Source organism: Bubalus kerabau, chromosome 3, assembly GCF_029407905.1.
Source record: "Bubalus kerabau isolate K-KA32 ecotype Philippines breed swamp buffalo chromosome 3, PCC_UOA_SB_1v2, whole genome shotgun sequence".
In the NCBI taxonomy this organism is placed as follows: Eukaryota; Metazoa; Chordata; class Mammalia; order Artiodactyla; family Bovidae; genus Bubalus; species Bubalus kerabau.
In genome coordinates, this window is record NC_073626.1 from 71,159,934 (window position 1) to 71,176,234 (window position 16,301).

General features: G+C 39.8%; 1 protein-coding gene across 1 annotated transcript; it reads left to right on the forward strand.

Annotated features, from left to right (window-relative positions):
- Positions 1 to 15,088: 15,088 nt before the first annotated feature.
- On the forward strand, positions 15,089 to 15,769 carry LOC129646203 (uncharacterized; the record flags this gene model as incomplete). The annotated part of the gene is made up of 1 exon (XM_055572065.1): positions 15,089 to 15,769. A coding segment is annotated over exon 1 (681 nt), but the record flags the coding sequence as incomplete, so codon positions are not given.
- Between the last annotated feature and the right edge of the window lie 532 nt (positions 15,770 to 16,301).

Below are 16,301 nucleotides of genomic sequence, written 5' to 3' on the forward strand. Positions count from 1 at the left end.
ACATCTTTTTCTCACTGTATTTTTCTCTTATAGAATTTGCAAAGATCTGTGAAAGTTGCTCGGTCATGTCTGACTCTTTGAGACCCCATGGACCATATAATCCATGGAATTCTCCAGGCCAGAATACTGGAGTGGGTAGCCTTTCCCTTCTCCAGGGGATCTTCCCAATCCAGTGATTGAACCCAGGTCTCCCACATTGCAGGTGGATTCTTTACCAGCTGAGCCACCAGGGTAGCCCAAGAATACTGGAGTGGGTAACCTATCCTTTCACCAGCAGATCTTCCCAACCCAGATATCAAACTGAGGTCTCCAGCATTGCAGGTGAATTATTTACCAACTGAGCTACCAGGGAAGCCCCTGTAGCTTATGGTAAATATTCTAACACCAATGAGCAAATAATTTGAGGCTTCCTGATGGTTCTATGGTAAAAGAATCTGCCTATAATACAGGAGACAGGGGAGATTCAGTTTTGATCGCTGGGTCGGGAAGATCCCCTGGAGGAGGAAATGCAACCCACTCCAGTATTCTAGCCTGGAAAATCCCATGGACAGAAGAGCCTGGTGGACTACAGTCCAAAGGGTCCCAGGAGTCAGATATGACTGAGCGACTGAGCACAACAGCACATTTAAATAATTTAGCATTCAGATCTCCTAGCAAAGTTCATAACACTTCATTGGATTATGCATGAAAATCGCCAATTTAAGGACTCATTGTGCTTCCAAAACTTATTTTTTGGAACGCTATTCACAGAATTTTTATTGAGTGTACTATACACGTAAACTTCTTAATTTCTTTCTATTTGCAATAATAACTCATCATGAACAAGAAATGGGGTCACAGAAATACACTCACAACATAGCCACAGCAGCAAGCAGAGGTGACTGGCTGGATTGTAACCATGCCACTTCTGTATGTTCCTGTCCTATTCTAATGCTAACCTAAACCTTTGTTTCCTCATGTCAGCATTTCCTGTTCCTTTTATTCACCTTGACCTCACTGGCTTGTATGGATCCAATGATGTTTCCAGGTTGATTTCTCTGCTTTAATTCTCACAGCATAATTGTAGTGCCTGTCCCTGTTTTCTCAGTTCTCAGGTGATTTTTCTTGGGATTCAGCATTAAGAAAAATACAGATTTCCTCAGAAATGCTGGGTAGGAATTTCCAGAAGGAAATATGAAATCAGCCAGTCTTCCTCTTTCTATTGATGCATCTTTATTGGACCTCATGACTTCCTTACTTAGGGCTTTCTGCTTGCCTTCACAATGTTTTCCTACTGGCCCAGCTCACATTGATTATCACCTCTTTGGGCTGTACTATTATCTCCAGGCTGTTCTTAGATCAGATGCTTATCTCTGGTCCAACTGGTTGCAACTTGGAAGAAATGGGGTCCAAGACCTATAAACTGCTGCCTCAGCTCCAGGTGAGCAGCAGGACGGTTTCCTCAAACACAGTTTGTAGGTAAACTGGGCTCAGTGAGTAATGGGTGTCATACCACCCCTGTGACTTGCCATAAGCTTCCTTTTAGGGAAAATACTGTCTGTAGACTTAAATAACAAAATGCCATTGCCTTGTGAAGACAGTTACATGAATTCCCTTGTAAATTCCCTTACCGTCTAGCTCTTTTTGTTGTTCAGCTCCTGTATACGTACTGAGGGCCAAACCCAAGGCAGAGCTTAACTTCTGTGCCAAATAAAAGAGAGGAGAAGGCACACAGGATTTGAGTATTTAGGGAGGGAAACCCAGAAGACGGGAACTAGAGAAGGTAAGGACAGTGTGAAGAGAAGGATGCAAGAAAGAGGAACTCTTCTTGGCAGCACAACAAAGGAAGGAACTTCAAAATCAACAAACAAAAAAAGCAAAAGTAGGAATTGAGTGTCTTGTTTTTGTCAGTGACATACTCTCTTCTATTGGTTCATTTCCTTCCATTCTTTTCACTCTGCTTTTTTACTTTTTTTAAAAGTGAAAGTGAAGTCGTTCAGTTGTGTTCAACTCTTTACGACCTCGTGGACTGTAGCCCACCAGGCTCCTCCGTCCATGGGATTCTCCAGGCAAGAATACTGGAGTGGGTTGCCATTTCCTTCTTCAGGGCATCTTCCCGACCCAGGGATCAAACCCAGGTCTCCCACATTGCAGGCAGAGGCTTTAACCTCTGAGCCACCAAGATGATGTTAAAATGTAGACTTTTTGTTGTCCTCCAAAATCTCTTTTCTTTCTTCTATGGTGATAGAGCCCCTGACTTTTGGCTACACATATGGCCATCTAGATTAGAAACACTTCCCACCTTTCCTTGCAGTGAGGAGGGGTCATTTGACAGAGAGTTCAGGACGGAAGGATCTAAGCAGGAGGAAGAGTCATGTGACAACTTCTGGGAATCATGCCTCAGAGACAGCATGAGTGCACTCTCCTTTTTTTCCCCTTCATCTCTTTCTTCATCCTACTGCCTGAGATAGAGACATTTCCACCTTCAGCTTTGAGGTTGAGTCCATGCATAGCAGAACAACAGCAGTAATATCTGTGTAGTCTCAGAAATTATATACTAAAATATTATATATTGTGCCATACCAGCCTTAAACAGCCAAATAGACTTTCATTTAACAGAAAAATTGGCTTCTACTTACTTTAACCCATGGTATTTAGAAGTTTCTTCACACACATTTGTACTTAAGTAATGTAGTTACATAGATTTTGCTATAATCCACCCTTTTCACTTAACAATGTATCATACATTTTTATTGCCAATATTGTTTGTAACTGCTATAGACTGAATGGTGGTGTCCCCCACAACTCATCTGCTGAAATCCTAACCCCAGTGTGATGCATTAAAAGGTGGGGCTTTGGGGATGTGATTAGGTCACAAGCAATTCTCATGAATGGGATTAGTGCCATTATAAAAGGGACCCCAGAGAGTGCCTTCACCACTTCCATCATTGACCTTGGCGGCATCTGGAATTGTGAGAAATAAATTTCTGATGTTTATAAACCATTCAATCTATAGTATTTTGTTATAGCAGCCTGAACAGATTAAGACAGTAATCATAATTTTTGATGGCTGTTTATAATTTCATCTCATAAATGTGCCACAGTTTATATAAGCAATTCCCCCTTATTAAATGTTTAAGTTGGCATTAATTAATTTATATATTTAGCTCTTAAAACGCCTTAGTTTTAATTCAATCATCCATACTAGAAACAATACTATATAGTACAAGATGAGGATAATTAATTTTATGGCTATCCAGTAACCATGATGCTAATTATTTAATTTATTTCCCATCCCATTTAGATTTGTGCTTCTGCTGGTATCTGATATTAAATTCTGATATCATTGATTTCTGTTTTATTTATTCTGTTCCCTTAATCTATATATCCTTAGGCCAGTGCCCTATGTTAATTATCATACCTATAAAGCAACCTAACTACAAATATGTTAAAATACTTATGACTTCCTTTTTTCACTTGGGTCAGTCTATTTTTACCCATGTGTCTTATAACCATGATATCCTTTTTAGAGCTGAGTCTGTTATTCAAAAACAATACTACTAATAGTGAAATCTTGCTTTGAAACAGCATTTATTTCTCAGCTCCTTCAAATGTATTGTTTCAGTTGAGTTCTATACAGAACTATTATGACATTCATTATTCAGATTACTCACATTCAACTACTCTGTCTCCAAAAATTTGAAACCAGAGGATTTTTAAAAAGAGGTTACAATCAGGCTCTCTGAAATTTTTCTGAAATGCTCCCAAGGAGACAGCTGTCCACTCCTCTGGCTGAGGCCCTCAGTGTTTGCTGCAGATTATTGATGATGTTCTGCAGTCAGGTCAGAGCCGGTTAGCCTCTTGCTAACTTTGGTTGCAGCTGTCTGCAGTCACGCTGAGCATGTGAGGTCCAGCAGCACAGACCATCAAAAAGCTGTTCTCTGCCTGCTTTAAAAATAAATCCCTATAAAGTAGAACAAGTAATTGATGTTTTGCAATTTTTCTACTTGGGGACTCGAATCAGATCTTAAGTTGATGAAGCATTAGTAGATCTGCTTAGAAAAGAAGTGAAAAGCTGTTGTTTGAATAATAAAACATGAGAGAGACGTTTTAAAAGATTTTCAGTCTGTACTGCTGACATCTGGATGATATACCATACTCAGAGTTCAATGGACTTCTCAGAATAGCATCTGTTATGTGCAAAGAGATATGGAAAGAATATATTCCATACTTTAAGTGCTTTAACTACCAATAAGATATGGTTCAAGTGTGATAAGGCAAGACATTCAAGCAATTTCTAAGATCATGTATTTTTTAGAAAAGCTTAAGTGCCAACTAGATTAGCTTGGAAATGTTCCATAACTATACATCTATAAAAATGTGTTTTAAAATATTGTAAAGTTATAGCCACTCTAATCAGTAGCAAGAAAGTAAAATGGAAGACTTAAGAAGTGTTGTGCAGCTAACTTTGAGAAATTCCATAGAAATTAACTTTTACATTAAGGCAGCCCCAAACAGAAAAATGGATTATGTGGGGATAACAATCAGATTGGAAAGGAATCGTCAAGGGCATTCTTTGAGCCATGAAATAGTTGTAGCTTAAGTCAAGCTGCTTAATATACTTAATGTCAATATATTTATGCATATTATATATGCTTAGTCCTGTGCTTATATTATAAAGTCACAGGAACTTTATGAAAAAAAAAGCAAAAATAAGCAGTAGAAAGGTTGCTGTAAGTCAGTTTCCCAAGTTGGTTCCATCAGAACAAATTGCCACAGGATATGAGCACATGTGACATGAAAAAAGTGTTTCATGCTAATGTATCTAGAGAAATGCTAAAGTGAAAGAAAGTGAAGCTGCTCGGTCATGTCTGACTCTTTGTGACCCCATGGACTGTAATCGACCAGCCTCCTCTATCCATGGGATTTTCCAGGCAAGAGTACTGGAGTGGGTTGCCGTTTCCTTCTCCAGGGGATCTTCCCAACCCAGGGATTGAACCTGAGTCTAACTGCATTGCAGGCAGACGCTTTACCATCTGAGCCACCAGGGAAGCCCTAAGTGCCTATTTATATTGCTAAGCACATAGCTATATTGCAGGACTCCTCTGAGCCTTCAATAGTCCATGATAGATTGTGCACTTCAAAAAGAGTTTTAGGAGGCAACAATTTCCCAAACTTAATCTCTACTGAGGTGACCTATTTCAATCTCCTGGAACACTGGTTTGGAGAATGAATCTAAAAAGAAACATGTAGTCATTCAGACATTTTTCCCCAAAAAGTCAAGCATGCCACGAGAACAAATGAAAACTTTTTTTGATACCTTGCAGACAGAAATTTTGGGACGCTGATTCTAGGAAATTGTGGAATAACTTTATAATATCCAAAGAGCATATAAAAATTAAAACAGAAAAAGGGAACTCAGGTTTCCATAATAAAGTAGTTCATTTTTTCCATTTGTAAAATTGAATTTTTAACCTCAGAAAGATCTTAAAATAACACATTTAGCCAATCGTCTTATTTTACAGATGAGGAAATTGAGGCCCAGATCAGTAAAGTGGTTTGTCCAGGATTATTCAGTTAGTTAGAACTCTAGTGTGGGATGAGAGCTTGGTTCTGATTGCACTCATTTCATGTTCCCTTCGTCTGATAACTTCCACACAACAGGTCGGTTTTCTTTCTTTTTTTTTTAATTAAAACACATAAAGAGAAAAATTAAAATTCTTTCTTTCAGTTCAGGTCAGTTCAGTCACTCAGTCATGTCTGACTTTTTGCGACCCCATGGGCCGCAGCACACCAGGCTTCCCTGTCCATCACCAATTCCCAGAGCTTGCTCAAACTCATGTCCACTGAATCAGTGATGCCATCCAACCATCTCATCCTCTATCATCCCCTTCTCCTGCCTTCAATCTTTCCCAGCATCAGGGTCTTTTCCAAGGAGTCAGTTCTTGAATAAGGTGGCCAAAGTATTGGAGTTTCAGCTTCAGCATCAGTCCTTCCAATGAATATTCAGGACTAATTTCCTTTGGGATTGACTGGTCAGATCTCCTTTGCAGTCCAAGGGACTCTCAAGAGTCTTCTCCAACACCACAGTTCAAAAGCATCAATTCTTCAGTGCTCGGCTTTCTTTATGGTGCAACTCTCACATCATCACATGACTACTGCTGCTGCTGCTGCTAAGTCGCGTCAGTCGTGTCCGACTCTGTGCGAGCCCATAGACGGCAGCCCACCAGGCTCCCCCGTCCCTGGGATTCTCCAGGCAAGAACACTGGAGTGGGTTGCCATTTCCTTCTCCAATGCATGAAAGTGAAAAGTGAAAGGGAAGTCGCTCAGTCGTGTCCGACTCTTAGCAACCCCATGGACTGCAGCCTACCAGGCTCCTCCATCCATGGGATTTTCCAGGCAAGAGTACTGGAGTGGGGTGCCATTGCCTTCTCCGCACATGACTACTAGAAAAAGGAAAACTTTGACTATACAGACCTTTGTTGGCAAAATAATGTCTCTGCTTTTTAATATGCTGTCTAGGTTGGTCATAGCTTTTGTCCCAAGGAGCAAGCATCTTTTAATTTCATGGCTGCAGTCACCATCTGCAGTGATTTTGGAGCTCAAGAAAATAAAATTTGTCACTGTTCCCATTATTTCCCCATCTATTTGCCATGAAGTGATGGGACCAGATGCCATGATCTTAGTTTTTTGAATGTTAAGTTTTAAATTAGCTTTTTCACTCTCCTCTTTCACTTTCATCAAAGATGCTTTCTTTACTCAGTCCTTTATTCCACAGCTCTCTCCAGAGTTAATAGTTTTGTTGCCTTTTTGTTTTGTGCCCAGGTTTCTGTACTTCTCTAATTTATCCAAAAGTATATTGTTCATCTGTAAATTTATTCAGTAAACATTCAGTGAGCACACACTCTATTCCAGCCATACACAGTTGAAGTTTCTGCTCTCAGATTGTTCAGTCTAGTGTGAGAGATAGAACATTCTATGATAAATGCCATGACAGAAGCCAGATAAAAACTTAAGGACCACATTTCTTGAATTGTGAGAAGTAAAGAGAGATTTTCTAGAAGGGACGAAACCTTAACTGAATGTCTTTGGGGGCAGATAGGTGTAAGGTAGATAAATAATGGATGGTTGTTCTGAAAGCAACACAGCTAATGTAGGGAAAGTGTGTAGTGTGTCTGCTGATAGGAGTGTAGCAGGGAAATAAGTTTGGACACACAGAGAAACACCAGATCATGGAAGGCCTTGTATCCAATGCTAATGATCTGGATCTCACATGTTAGAAAGATCCAGCTGGCAGCAATGAAGAGAAAGGATTAGAGTGAAAGAAGGCAAGAGGCTATGGCAGGGGTCCAAGGAAAAAGTGATGAGGGCCTGAAATATGACATGCAAGTAAGAATAGAAAGAGAGCCTCTCCTCTCAAGAGAATGAATGTGGCCTGGAACTAGGAGACGAAAGTGCAAACGGAGAGTGGATTGGTGTGCAACTTGTCTTGGAGATGGCTATTGGACTAGATGATGTGGGCGTGGGCCCAGAGAAGGGGGAGTTGAAGATAACTTACAGTGCTGGCTTAAACATCGAAGTAGAATGGCCCTGATCTGAGTTACAGAAATAGGAGACAAGCAGGATTAGGAGAAAATGTTTGGACATGTTAAGTAAGACACTTAAGAGTGTGGCAAGTTGACAATTGGATATATGTGTGTTGGATGCAGAGGAGAGGTTTGGCCCAGAGATATTAATCTGGAAATCCTAAGTATATAGGATACGTACTGTGTTTAAGCTTATTAAATGGATGAGATTCTTTCCAGAGAACATGCACCGAAAAAAGAGTAAGTTCAAGATACAGAATATGGAGGGCAGGAAAAGAAGAAGGCACAACCGAGAAACCTAAGAATGAGCCAAGAGATGACAGTGATGTAGGATGAGAGCTGAAAGGTCTGTGGATGTATAAACTAAAAGCTCTGGAATTGAGGTATAAACAGGTGAAGAAAACAGAGATTTAGGAAGTGCAGGAGAAAGGTACAATTCTGGAGTTGGCTGGGAAATAGGGAAAGATTCAAAGTGGTAGGGTCACACATAAAGTTGACTTTATGTGTCAACTTTATGTGTGGGCAGGAAATTGAGGAATTTTTCCCCCTGAAAATTATATTTTTTCCTCTATAAAATAGAAGCAAGTTTATTTTCTGAAACAAAGAGGGGGCATTGTACTTGAGAGGATTTAACTAGACTAGGGAAGAGTTACAGATAAATGTTGAGGGGAATGAATGAGGGAGTCATCCACAGTGGTCTCAGGGAATGACTGGCATGCACCATTAGTGGTCCAGCTAAAACGGAACTCCAAGATGCTAAGGGGGCACTGATTCATTCTTTTTATTTATTCATTCATTTATTTATTTGGCTGTAGGGTCTTAGCTGCAGCGCATGGGATCCTCCCTGGGGCTCATGGGTTTCTTTCCAGTTGTGGCACAGAGGCTCAGTTGCCCCACAGCATATGGGATCTTCCCAGACCAGGGATCGGACCTGCATCCCCTGCATTGAAAAGTGGATTCTTATTGGTTCATTCTTTTCAAATGTATAAGAGACAAACATTGGCATTTAAGAAAAGAGCTCATTTTTATAGAGAACTGATGAGCTTCTGGACTAGTCTTCCTTTTGGTTAATTACCCACATCACAGGTAAGCCTGGACAATAGAGTCAAGCAATCATAACTCAAAACAGCACTATTCACTTGATACTCCTGTTACCTGAACTGTGGTCTGAGTGCAGAGCAGGAAGTATGTAGACTAAATCCTGTGAACTTGGAGATCAAAGTTAGCCAAGGGTCATAATCTCAGGATAATATATTTCATTGGATTGTGACATTATCTGATCAGATGATTGAAAGTTTTACTTTCCTTGTTGAATACTATAAACCTGAAAGTTAATCATGTGAAAATTATTTTCTGATAAGAAAGCTTGTTTTTGTTTTTTCAGCTGTAACTAGACTCCAAAATATACAATGGAAACATAAAAGAATGTATTAAAGCTTTTAGACATGATTACGTTTGTGGGGGAATTAAAGCAATGAAGAATAAGAAAGTCCACTTAAGGGGGAAACTTGAGACTAAATGAAAGAAATTTTCAAATAAGGCATTAATTATACTCCCATTAAAATAAGAATCTATTGTTTATTATTAATTTAAATAAACAATGTATATATATATATATATATATGAAGGCAATGGCACCCCACTCCAGTACTCTTGCCTGGAAAATCCCATGAACAGAGGAGCCTGGTGGGCTGCAGTCCATGGGGTCGCTAAGAGTCAGAGACGACTGAGCGTCTTCACTTCACTTTTCACTTTCATGCATTGGAGAAGGAAATGGCAACCCACTCCAGTGTTCTTGCCTGGAGAATCCCAGGGACGGGGGAGCCTGGTGGGCTGCCGTCTATGGGGTCGCACAGAGTCAGGACACGACTGAAGCGACTTAACATAGCATATATATATATATATACATATATATATATATATACACATCCTACTGCAACTTTGGGGATCTTAAAAAAGTTGAGATGAGAGACCAGTTGCTTATGGGGCTGTAACACAGTAGCTTGAAAATCAATATTCATCTAAAAGACTATATAAGATAGCAGTTATGAGAACAGGCTGTGGGGTCAGATTGCCTGGGTTCACATTCTGTTCATCATTTCTAGAACAAGAACCTTGAACAAGTTATTGAATTTCTTTGTCATTCTGTTTTCTAATCTGTAAAATGTAATTTAAATAGCATATATCTCATTGGGTTTTATGGAAATTAAATAAGATAATCCATGATACTTTGTAAGTACTCGATAAATGCTAGAATAAACTTCTGAATTTTTTTCCAATTTCTGGACTAAACAATACAGATATTCTTATGGGATAGGAAATACATTTTCAAACAGATAAAATTTTAGAACATACATTGTTTATTAAAAAATATACTGTGAGCTATCAATGAGAGGCAAAAATCCTATTTCATTTAGTCATTCAATATTCAACAAATATTTATTGACTAGCTATTATGAATCAAATATATTCCAAATGTTTGGCACAGAGGATAAATCAGAGAGTAACAAAAACTAAAACAAACAAACAAAAAAAATCCCCAAATACCCCTGTTGTTATGGAGCTTAAATTCTATCAGGGAGAGATAGTAAATAAAAATTGAACACAGTAAATGAGTACTTTTAGAGTGTGTTGGAAGGTGATTAATATTATTAAAGTAAAAAACAATGTAGGGTATAGGGGATTATGAGTGGGGATTAGAAGGTTGAGAACAAACAGGGAACAAAGGAAAGTTGTAATTTCAAGTAGGATTAAAAAATGGGCAGAGGAACTGAATATTTTTCCAAAGCAGACACACAAACAGCAAGCAGACATGAAAAGTTGCTCAGCATCACTAATCATCAGGAAATGCAAATTAAGACCACAGTAAGATACTGCCTCACACTTATCAGGAGGACTATCATCAGAAAGACAGGAGATATATGTTGAAAGGATGTGGAGAAAAGGAAAGCTTCGTGCGGTATTGGTGGGGTTGTAAGTTGGTGCATCCACTATATGGAAAACAGTGTGGAGGGTCCCTGAAAGATCAAAAATAGAACTGCCATATGATCTAGCAATTTCACTTCTGGGCATTTACCCCCCAAAGCACCCAAAACACTAGTACTAAAAGATATTTGCACTTTAGCACATATATGCAGCATCATTATAATAGCCAACCCAAGTGTCCATCCATAGGTGAATGGATAGAGAAGATGTAGAGCATGTTTGCACACACACACACACACACACACACACAGGAATATTACTCAGCTATAAAAAATGAAATTTGCTGTTTGGGACGATACCAATCAATCTAGAGGATACTAGGTTAAGGAAAATTAGTCAGATAGAGAAAGACAAATATTTCATGATCTCACTTATAAGTGGGATCTAAAAACAAAACAGATAAACCAAAATGAAAATAGACTCATAGAGAGAACAAATAGGTGGTTGCCAGAAGAGAGGGGAATTGGAGAGTGGGCAAAGTAGGTCAAGGAGATGAAGGTGTACAAACTTCCAGTTGCATAATCAATAACTCATGGGGACGTAATATAAACATAAGTAATGTGTATGGTCTAAACTTACTACAGTGATCATTTCATAAAGTGTATGTGCATTCTCAGTCACCTCAGTCGTGTCTGACTCTCTGCGATCGCATGGACTGTAGCCCACCAGGCTCCTCTGTCCATGGAATTTCCCAGGCAAGAATACTGGAGTGGGTTGCCATTTCCTTCTCCAGGGGGTCTTCCTGACCCAGGGATCGAATCTGGGTCTCCTGTGGCTCTTGCATTGGCAGGCAGATTCTTTACCACTGAGCCACTAGGAAACTCCATTTCATAATGATTGTATGCAAATGTCAAATCATTATGGAGTATACCTGAAACTAAATAATACCAAATATCCACTTTATTCAATTTTTAAGATACCAAAAACTAAGCTCTATGTAGCTTTTAAAAAAAATTAAGTAATCAGAGTATGTCTTATTGAAATGGTAACATTAAAAAGAAAAAAATCAAACAAACCATGAGAAAGTGACCCTTGGGGATTATATGGATTGCTAGCAGTGCGAAAACAAAGTACCACAGACTAAGCCACTCAAACTACAGAAATTTATTTTCTCACAATTCAGGAGGTTAGAAGTCCAAGATCAAAGTGTCTGCAGAGTTGTTTTTTCTGGGCCTCTCTGCTCGGCTTATAAATGGCCATGTTCTCCCCATGCTCTGACACAGGCCTTCATTTGCCTGTGTCCAAATGTCCTCTCATGGGTGGATTAGTGTCCACCTTATTTGCCTCATTTTAACTTAATCAGGTCTTTAAAGGTCCTATCTCCAGTCACATTTTGAGGTACTTTAGGGGGCTAGGAGGCTTCCCAGGTGGCGCTAGTAGTAAAGAACCCACTTGCCAGTGCAGGAGACCTAAGAGAGGCGGGTTCAATCCCTGGGTTGGGAAGATCCCCTGGAGGAGGGCATGGAAACCTACCCCAGTATTCTTGCCTGGAGAATCGCTTGGGCAGACGACCCTGGAGGGCTACAGTCCAGAGGGTCGCACCGAGTCAGACATGACTGAAGCGGCTTAGCATGCACACATGCACGGGGCCTTAGAACTTAACACATGAATTTGAGAGAGACACAAATTCAGTCCATAGGAGGGATATTCCACAAAGGAAACAGCTAGTTCAAAGGCTCTAAAGTAGGGATTTACAAGAGGTCCTCGAGGAACAGCAGGGACCAGCATGGAGTGGAATGGGTGAGGGTGAGGGAAAGGCAGCTTGCGTGAGGCATTGCACACCATTTTAAGATCTTTGTGTGTTACTCTGAGTGAAATGGAAAATCGTGACCGCACTTCCAGTGAGAGAGTGACACATTTACTTTATTTTTTTAATTAATTTATTTTTAAATTGAAGGATAATTGCTTTACAGAATTTTGTTGTTTTCTGTCAAACCTCAACATGAATCAGCCATAGGTATACATATATCCCCTCCCTGTTGAACCTCCCTCCCATGTCCCTCCCCATCGCACCCCTCTAGGTTGGTACAGAGCCCCTGTGTGAGTTTCCTGAGTCATACAGCAAATTCCTGTTGGCTATCTATTTTACATATGGTAATGTAAGTTTCCATGTTACTCTTTCCATACGTCTCACCCTCTCCTCCCCTCTCCCCATGTCCATAAGCCTATTCTCTATGTCTGTTTGACACATTTACTTTATATTCCAAGTCACTGGCTGCTGTGTTGAAAACAGACCATCAGGAATAAGAGGAGAAGGGTGACCAGCTGAAAGCCTCCACCATGAGCCAGAAGAGACATGATGAGGCTCAGAGCAGGAGTACAGCAGTACGGATGGTGGAGAATGTCAGGATGCATTTTGATATTTGTAAATTCATTTATCAAGCACACATTGAGTGTCTTCTATTTGTCATGGCTGCCAATGGGGCAGAAATGGTCAGAAATGTGTCTAGAAAGATTCATAGGGAAAAATGAGGTATGAAAGGAAAAACTGAATTGCCTTCTTCAAAGAGAAGGAAATAAGAGACAGAAACACTTATAAAGATAGCAAAATGTAAAATCATTAAGTGGTTATTAAAAAGGTCTTTTAATTAAATGTCTATTTTATTCAATATCAAGAAATTTGTGTATAAGATGGTGGAGAATGCCATCCCAGTTCATTTAAGAGCTCTGTTCCATCTATTTTCCCTTACCTTCTCTCTACATTCCATGTAAAATAAGACTTGACCTTTACCCTTTTCATAATCCAGACATCTGGTTGCAGCATGTGGGGCATTTTTAAGGCACGAGAAGGGGAAGCGCTGATGTGAAACAAAGGGCAAGATGAAAAGGAGGGAAGAATGGGCGGGAGAAAAGAAACAAGGGAGGTTTGGTGAAGGGGATGGACAAACAAGACTCATCCCGCCCTCACGCCAGGGTCCACAAACAAGCAAGCAAACACTGACTTCAGATTGCATTTAATCAGGAACTAAATGGAAAGGGACGTAGCTGTTACAATCAGGGTTAACAACTACCACACTTTAAAAGTATAATGTATTAATTTGCTAGGACAGCCATTACAAAGTACCACAGACTATATAAATAACAAGAGAAATTCATTTTCTCTCAGTTCTGGAGGCTGGAAGTCTTAAGATCAAGATGCTGGCCAGGCTGACTTCCGGGCTTTGCTCTTTGGCTTGCAAGTGACTGTCTTACTGGGTCCTCATGTGGTGTTTCCTTTGACTCATGCATCTTTCGTGGCCTTCTGTGTGTCAAAACTGCCTCTTCTTATGAAGACACAATTCAGTCTGTGACAATACTTATGCAATTTCATTTAATATTTAAAAAATTCTTCATATATTCCTTTAATCCATATTGGAGTTTAAAACTTTAAAAAGCATGCAGAGAATGAGATGGTTAGATAACATCACCGACCCAGTGGACATGAATTTGAACAAACTCTCGGAGATAGTGAAGGACAGAGGAGCCTAGCGTGCTGCAGTCCGTGGTGTTGCTAAGGGCTGGACATGACAGCAACTGAACAACACCAGCAAAGCTTATTAATTAAATATACAGTAAAATAGTCTTTTTTTTTTTCTTGGCTTTATTTTTTTTTAATTTTATTTTATTTTTAAACTTTACAATATTGTATTAGTTTTGCCAAATATCGAAATGAATCCACCACAGGTATACCTGTGTTCCCCATCCTGAACCCTCCTCCCTCCTCCCTCCCCATACCCTCCCTCTGGGTCATCCCAGTGCACCAGCCCCAAGCATCCAGTATCGTGCATCGAACCTGGACTGGCAACTCGTTTCATACATGATATTATACAGGTTTCAATGCCATTCTCCCACATCTCCCCACCCTCTCCATCTCCCACAGAGTCCATAAGACTGATCTATACATCAGTGTCTCTTTTGCTGTCTCGTATACAGGGTTATTGTTACCATCTTTCTAAATTCCATATATATGCATTAGTATACTGTATTGGTGTTTTTCTTTCTGGCTTACTTCACTCTGTATAAGAGGTTCCAGTTTCATCCACCTCATTAGAACTGATTCAAATGTATTCTTTTTAATGGCTGAGTAATACTCCATTGTGTATATATACCACAGCTTTATTATGCATTCATCTGCTGATGGGCATCTAGGTTGCTTCCATGTCCTGGCTATTATAAACAGTGCTGCAAATAGTCTTTAGTGGAGTTGCAGCAAATATACAATAAACATTATTTGAACTTACTACCTTTTCATCACTAGGAAACAGAAGTTTGATTAGCAAAATGAGCCTGATTCAGGCCATGTGTTATAACCATAGGTTTTTCAAGTAAAGTACTTAGGTTAATTAATACCTTCTATTATTCCCATAGAAAAGAAATTCAAAAAAGCAAAATGGCTGTCTGGGGAGGCCTTACAAATAGCTGTGAAAAGAAGAGAAGCGAAAAGCAAAGGAGAAAAGGAAAGATATAAACATCTGAATGCAGAGTTCCAAAGAATAGCAAGAAGAGATAAGAAAGCCTTCCTCAGTGATTAATGCAAAGAAATAGAGGAAAACAACAAAATGGGAAAGACTAGGGATCTCTTCAAGAAAATCAGAGATACCAAAGGAACATTTCATGCAAAGATGGGCTCGATAAAGGACAGAAATGGTATGGACCTAAGAGAAGCAGAAGATATTAAGAAGAGATGGCAAGAATACACAGAAGAACTGTACAAAAAAGATCTTCATGACCCAGATAATCACGATGGTGTGATCACTGACCTAGAGCCAGACATCCTGGAATGTGAAGTCAAGTGGGCCTTAGAAAGCATCACTACGAACAAAGCTAGTGGAGGTGATGGAATTCCAGTTGAGCTATTTCAAATCCTGAAAGATGATGCTGTGAAAGTGCTGCACTCAATATGCCAGCAAATTTGGAAAACTCAGCAGTGGCCTCAGGACTGGAAAAGGTCAGTTTTCATTCCAATCCCAAAGAAAGGCAATGCCAAGGAATGCTCAAACTACCGCACAATTGCACTCATCTCACACACTAGTAAAGTAATGCTCAAAATTCTCCAAGCCAGGCTTCAGCAGTATGTGAACCGTGAACTTCCTGATGTTCAAGCTGGTTTTAGAAAAGGCAGAGGAACCAGAGATCAAATTGCCAACATCCACTGGATCATGGAAAAAGCAAGAGAGTTCCAGAAAAACATCTATTTCTGTTTTATGGACTATGCCAAAGCCTTTGACTGTGTGGATCACAATAAACTGTGGAAAATTCTGAAAGAGATGGGAATACCAGAACACCTGACCTGCCTCTTGAGAAATTTGTATGCAGTTCAGGAAGCAACAGTTAGAACTGGACATGGAACAACAGACTGGTTCCAAATAGGAAAAGGAGTACGTCAAGGCTGTATATAGTCACCCTGTTTATTTAACTTCTATGCAGAGTACATCATGAGAAACGCTGAACTGGTAGAAACACAAGTTGGTATCAAGATTGCCGGGAGAAATATCAATAACCTCAGATATGCAGATGACACCACCCTTATGGCAGAAAGTGAAGAGGAACTCAAAAGCCTCTTGATGAAAATGAAAGTGGAGAGTGAAAAAGTTGGCTTAAAGCTCAACATTCAGAAAACGAAGATCATGGCATCTGGTCCCACCACTTCATGGGAAATAGATGGGGAAACAGTGGAAACAGTGGCAGACTTTATTATTCTGGGCTCCAAAGTCACTACAGATGGTGACTGCAGCCATGAAATTAAAAGACATTTACTCCTTGGAAGGAAAG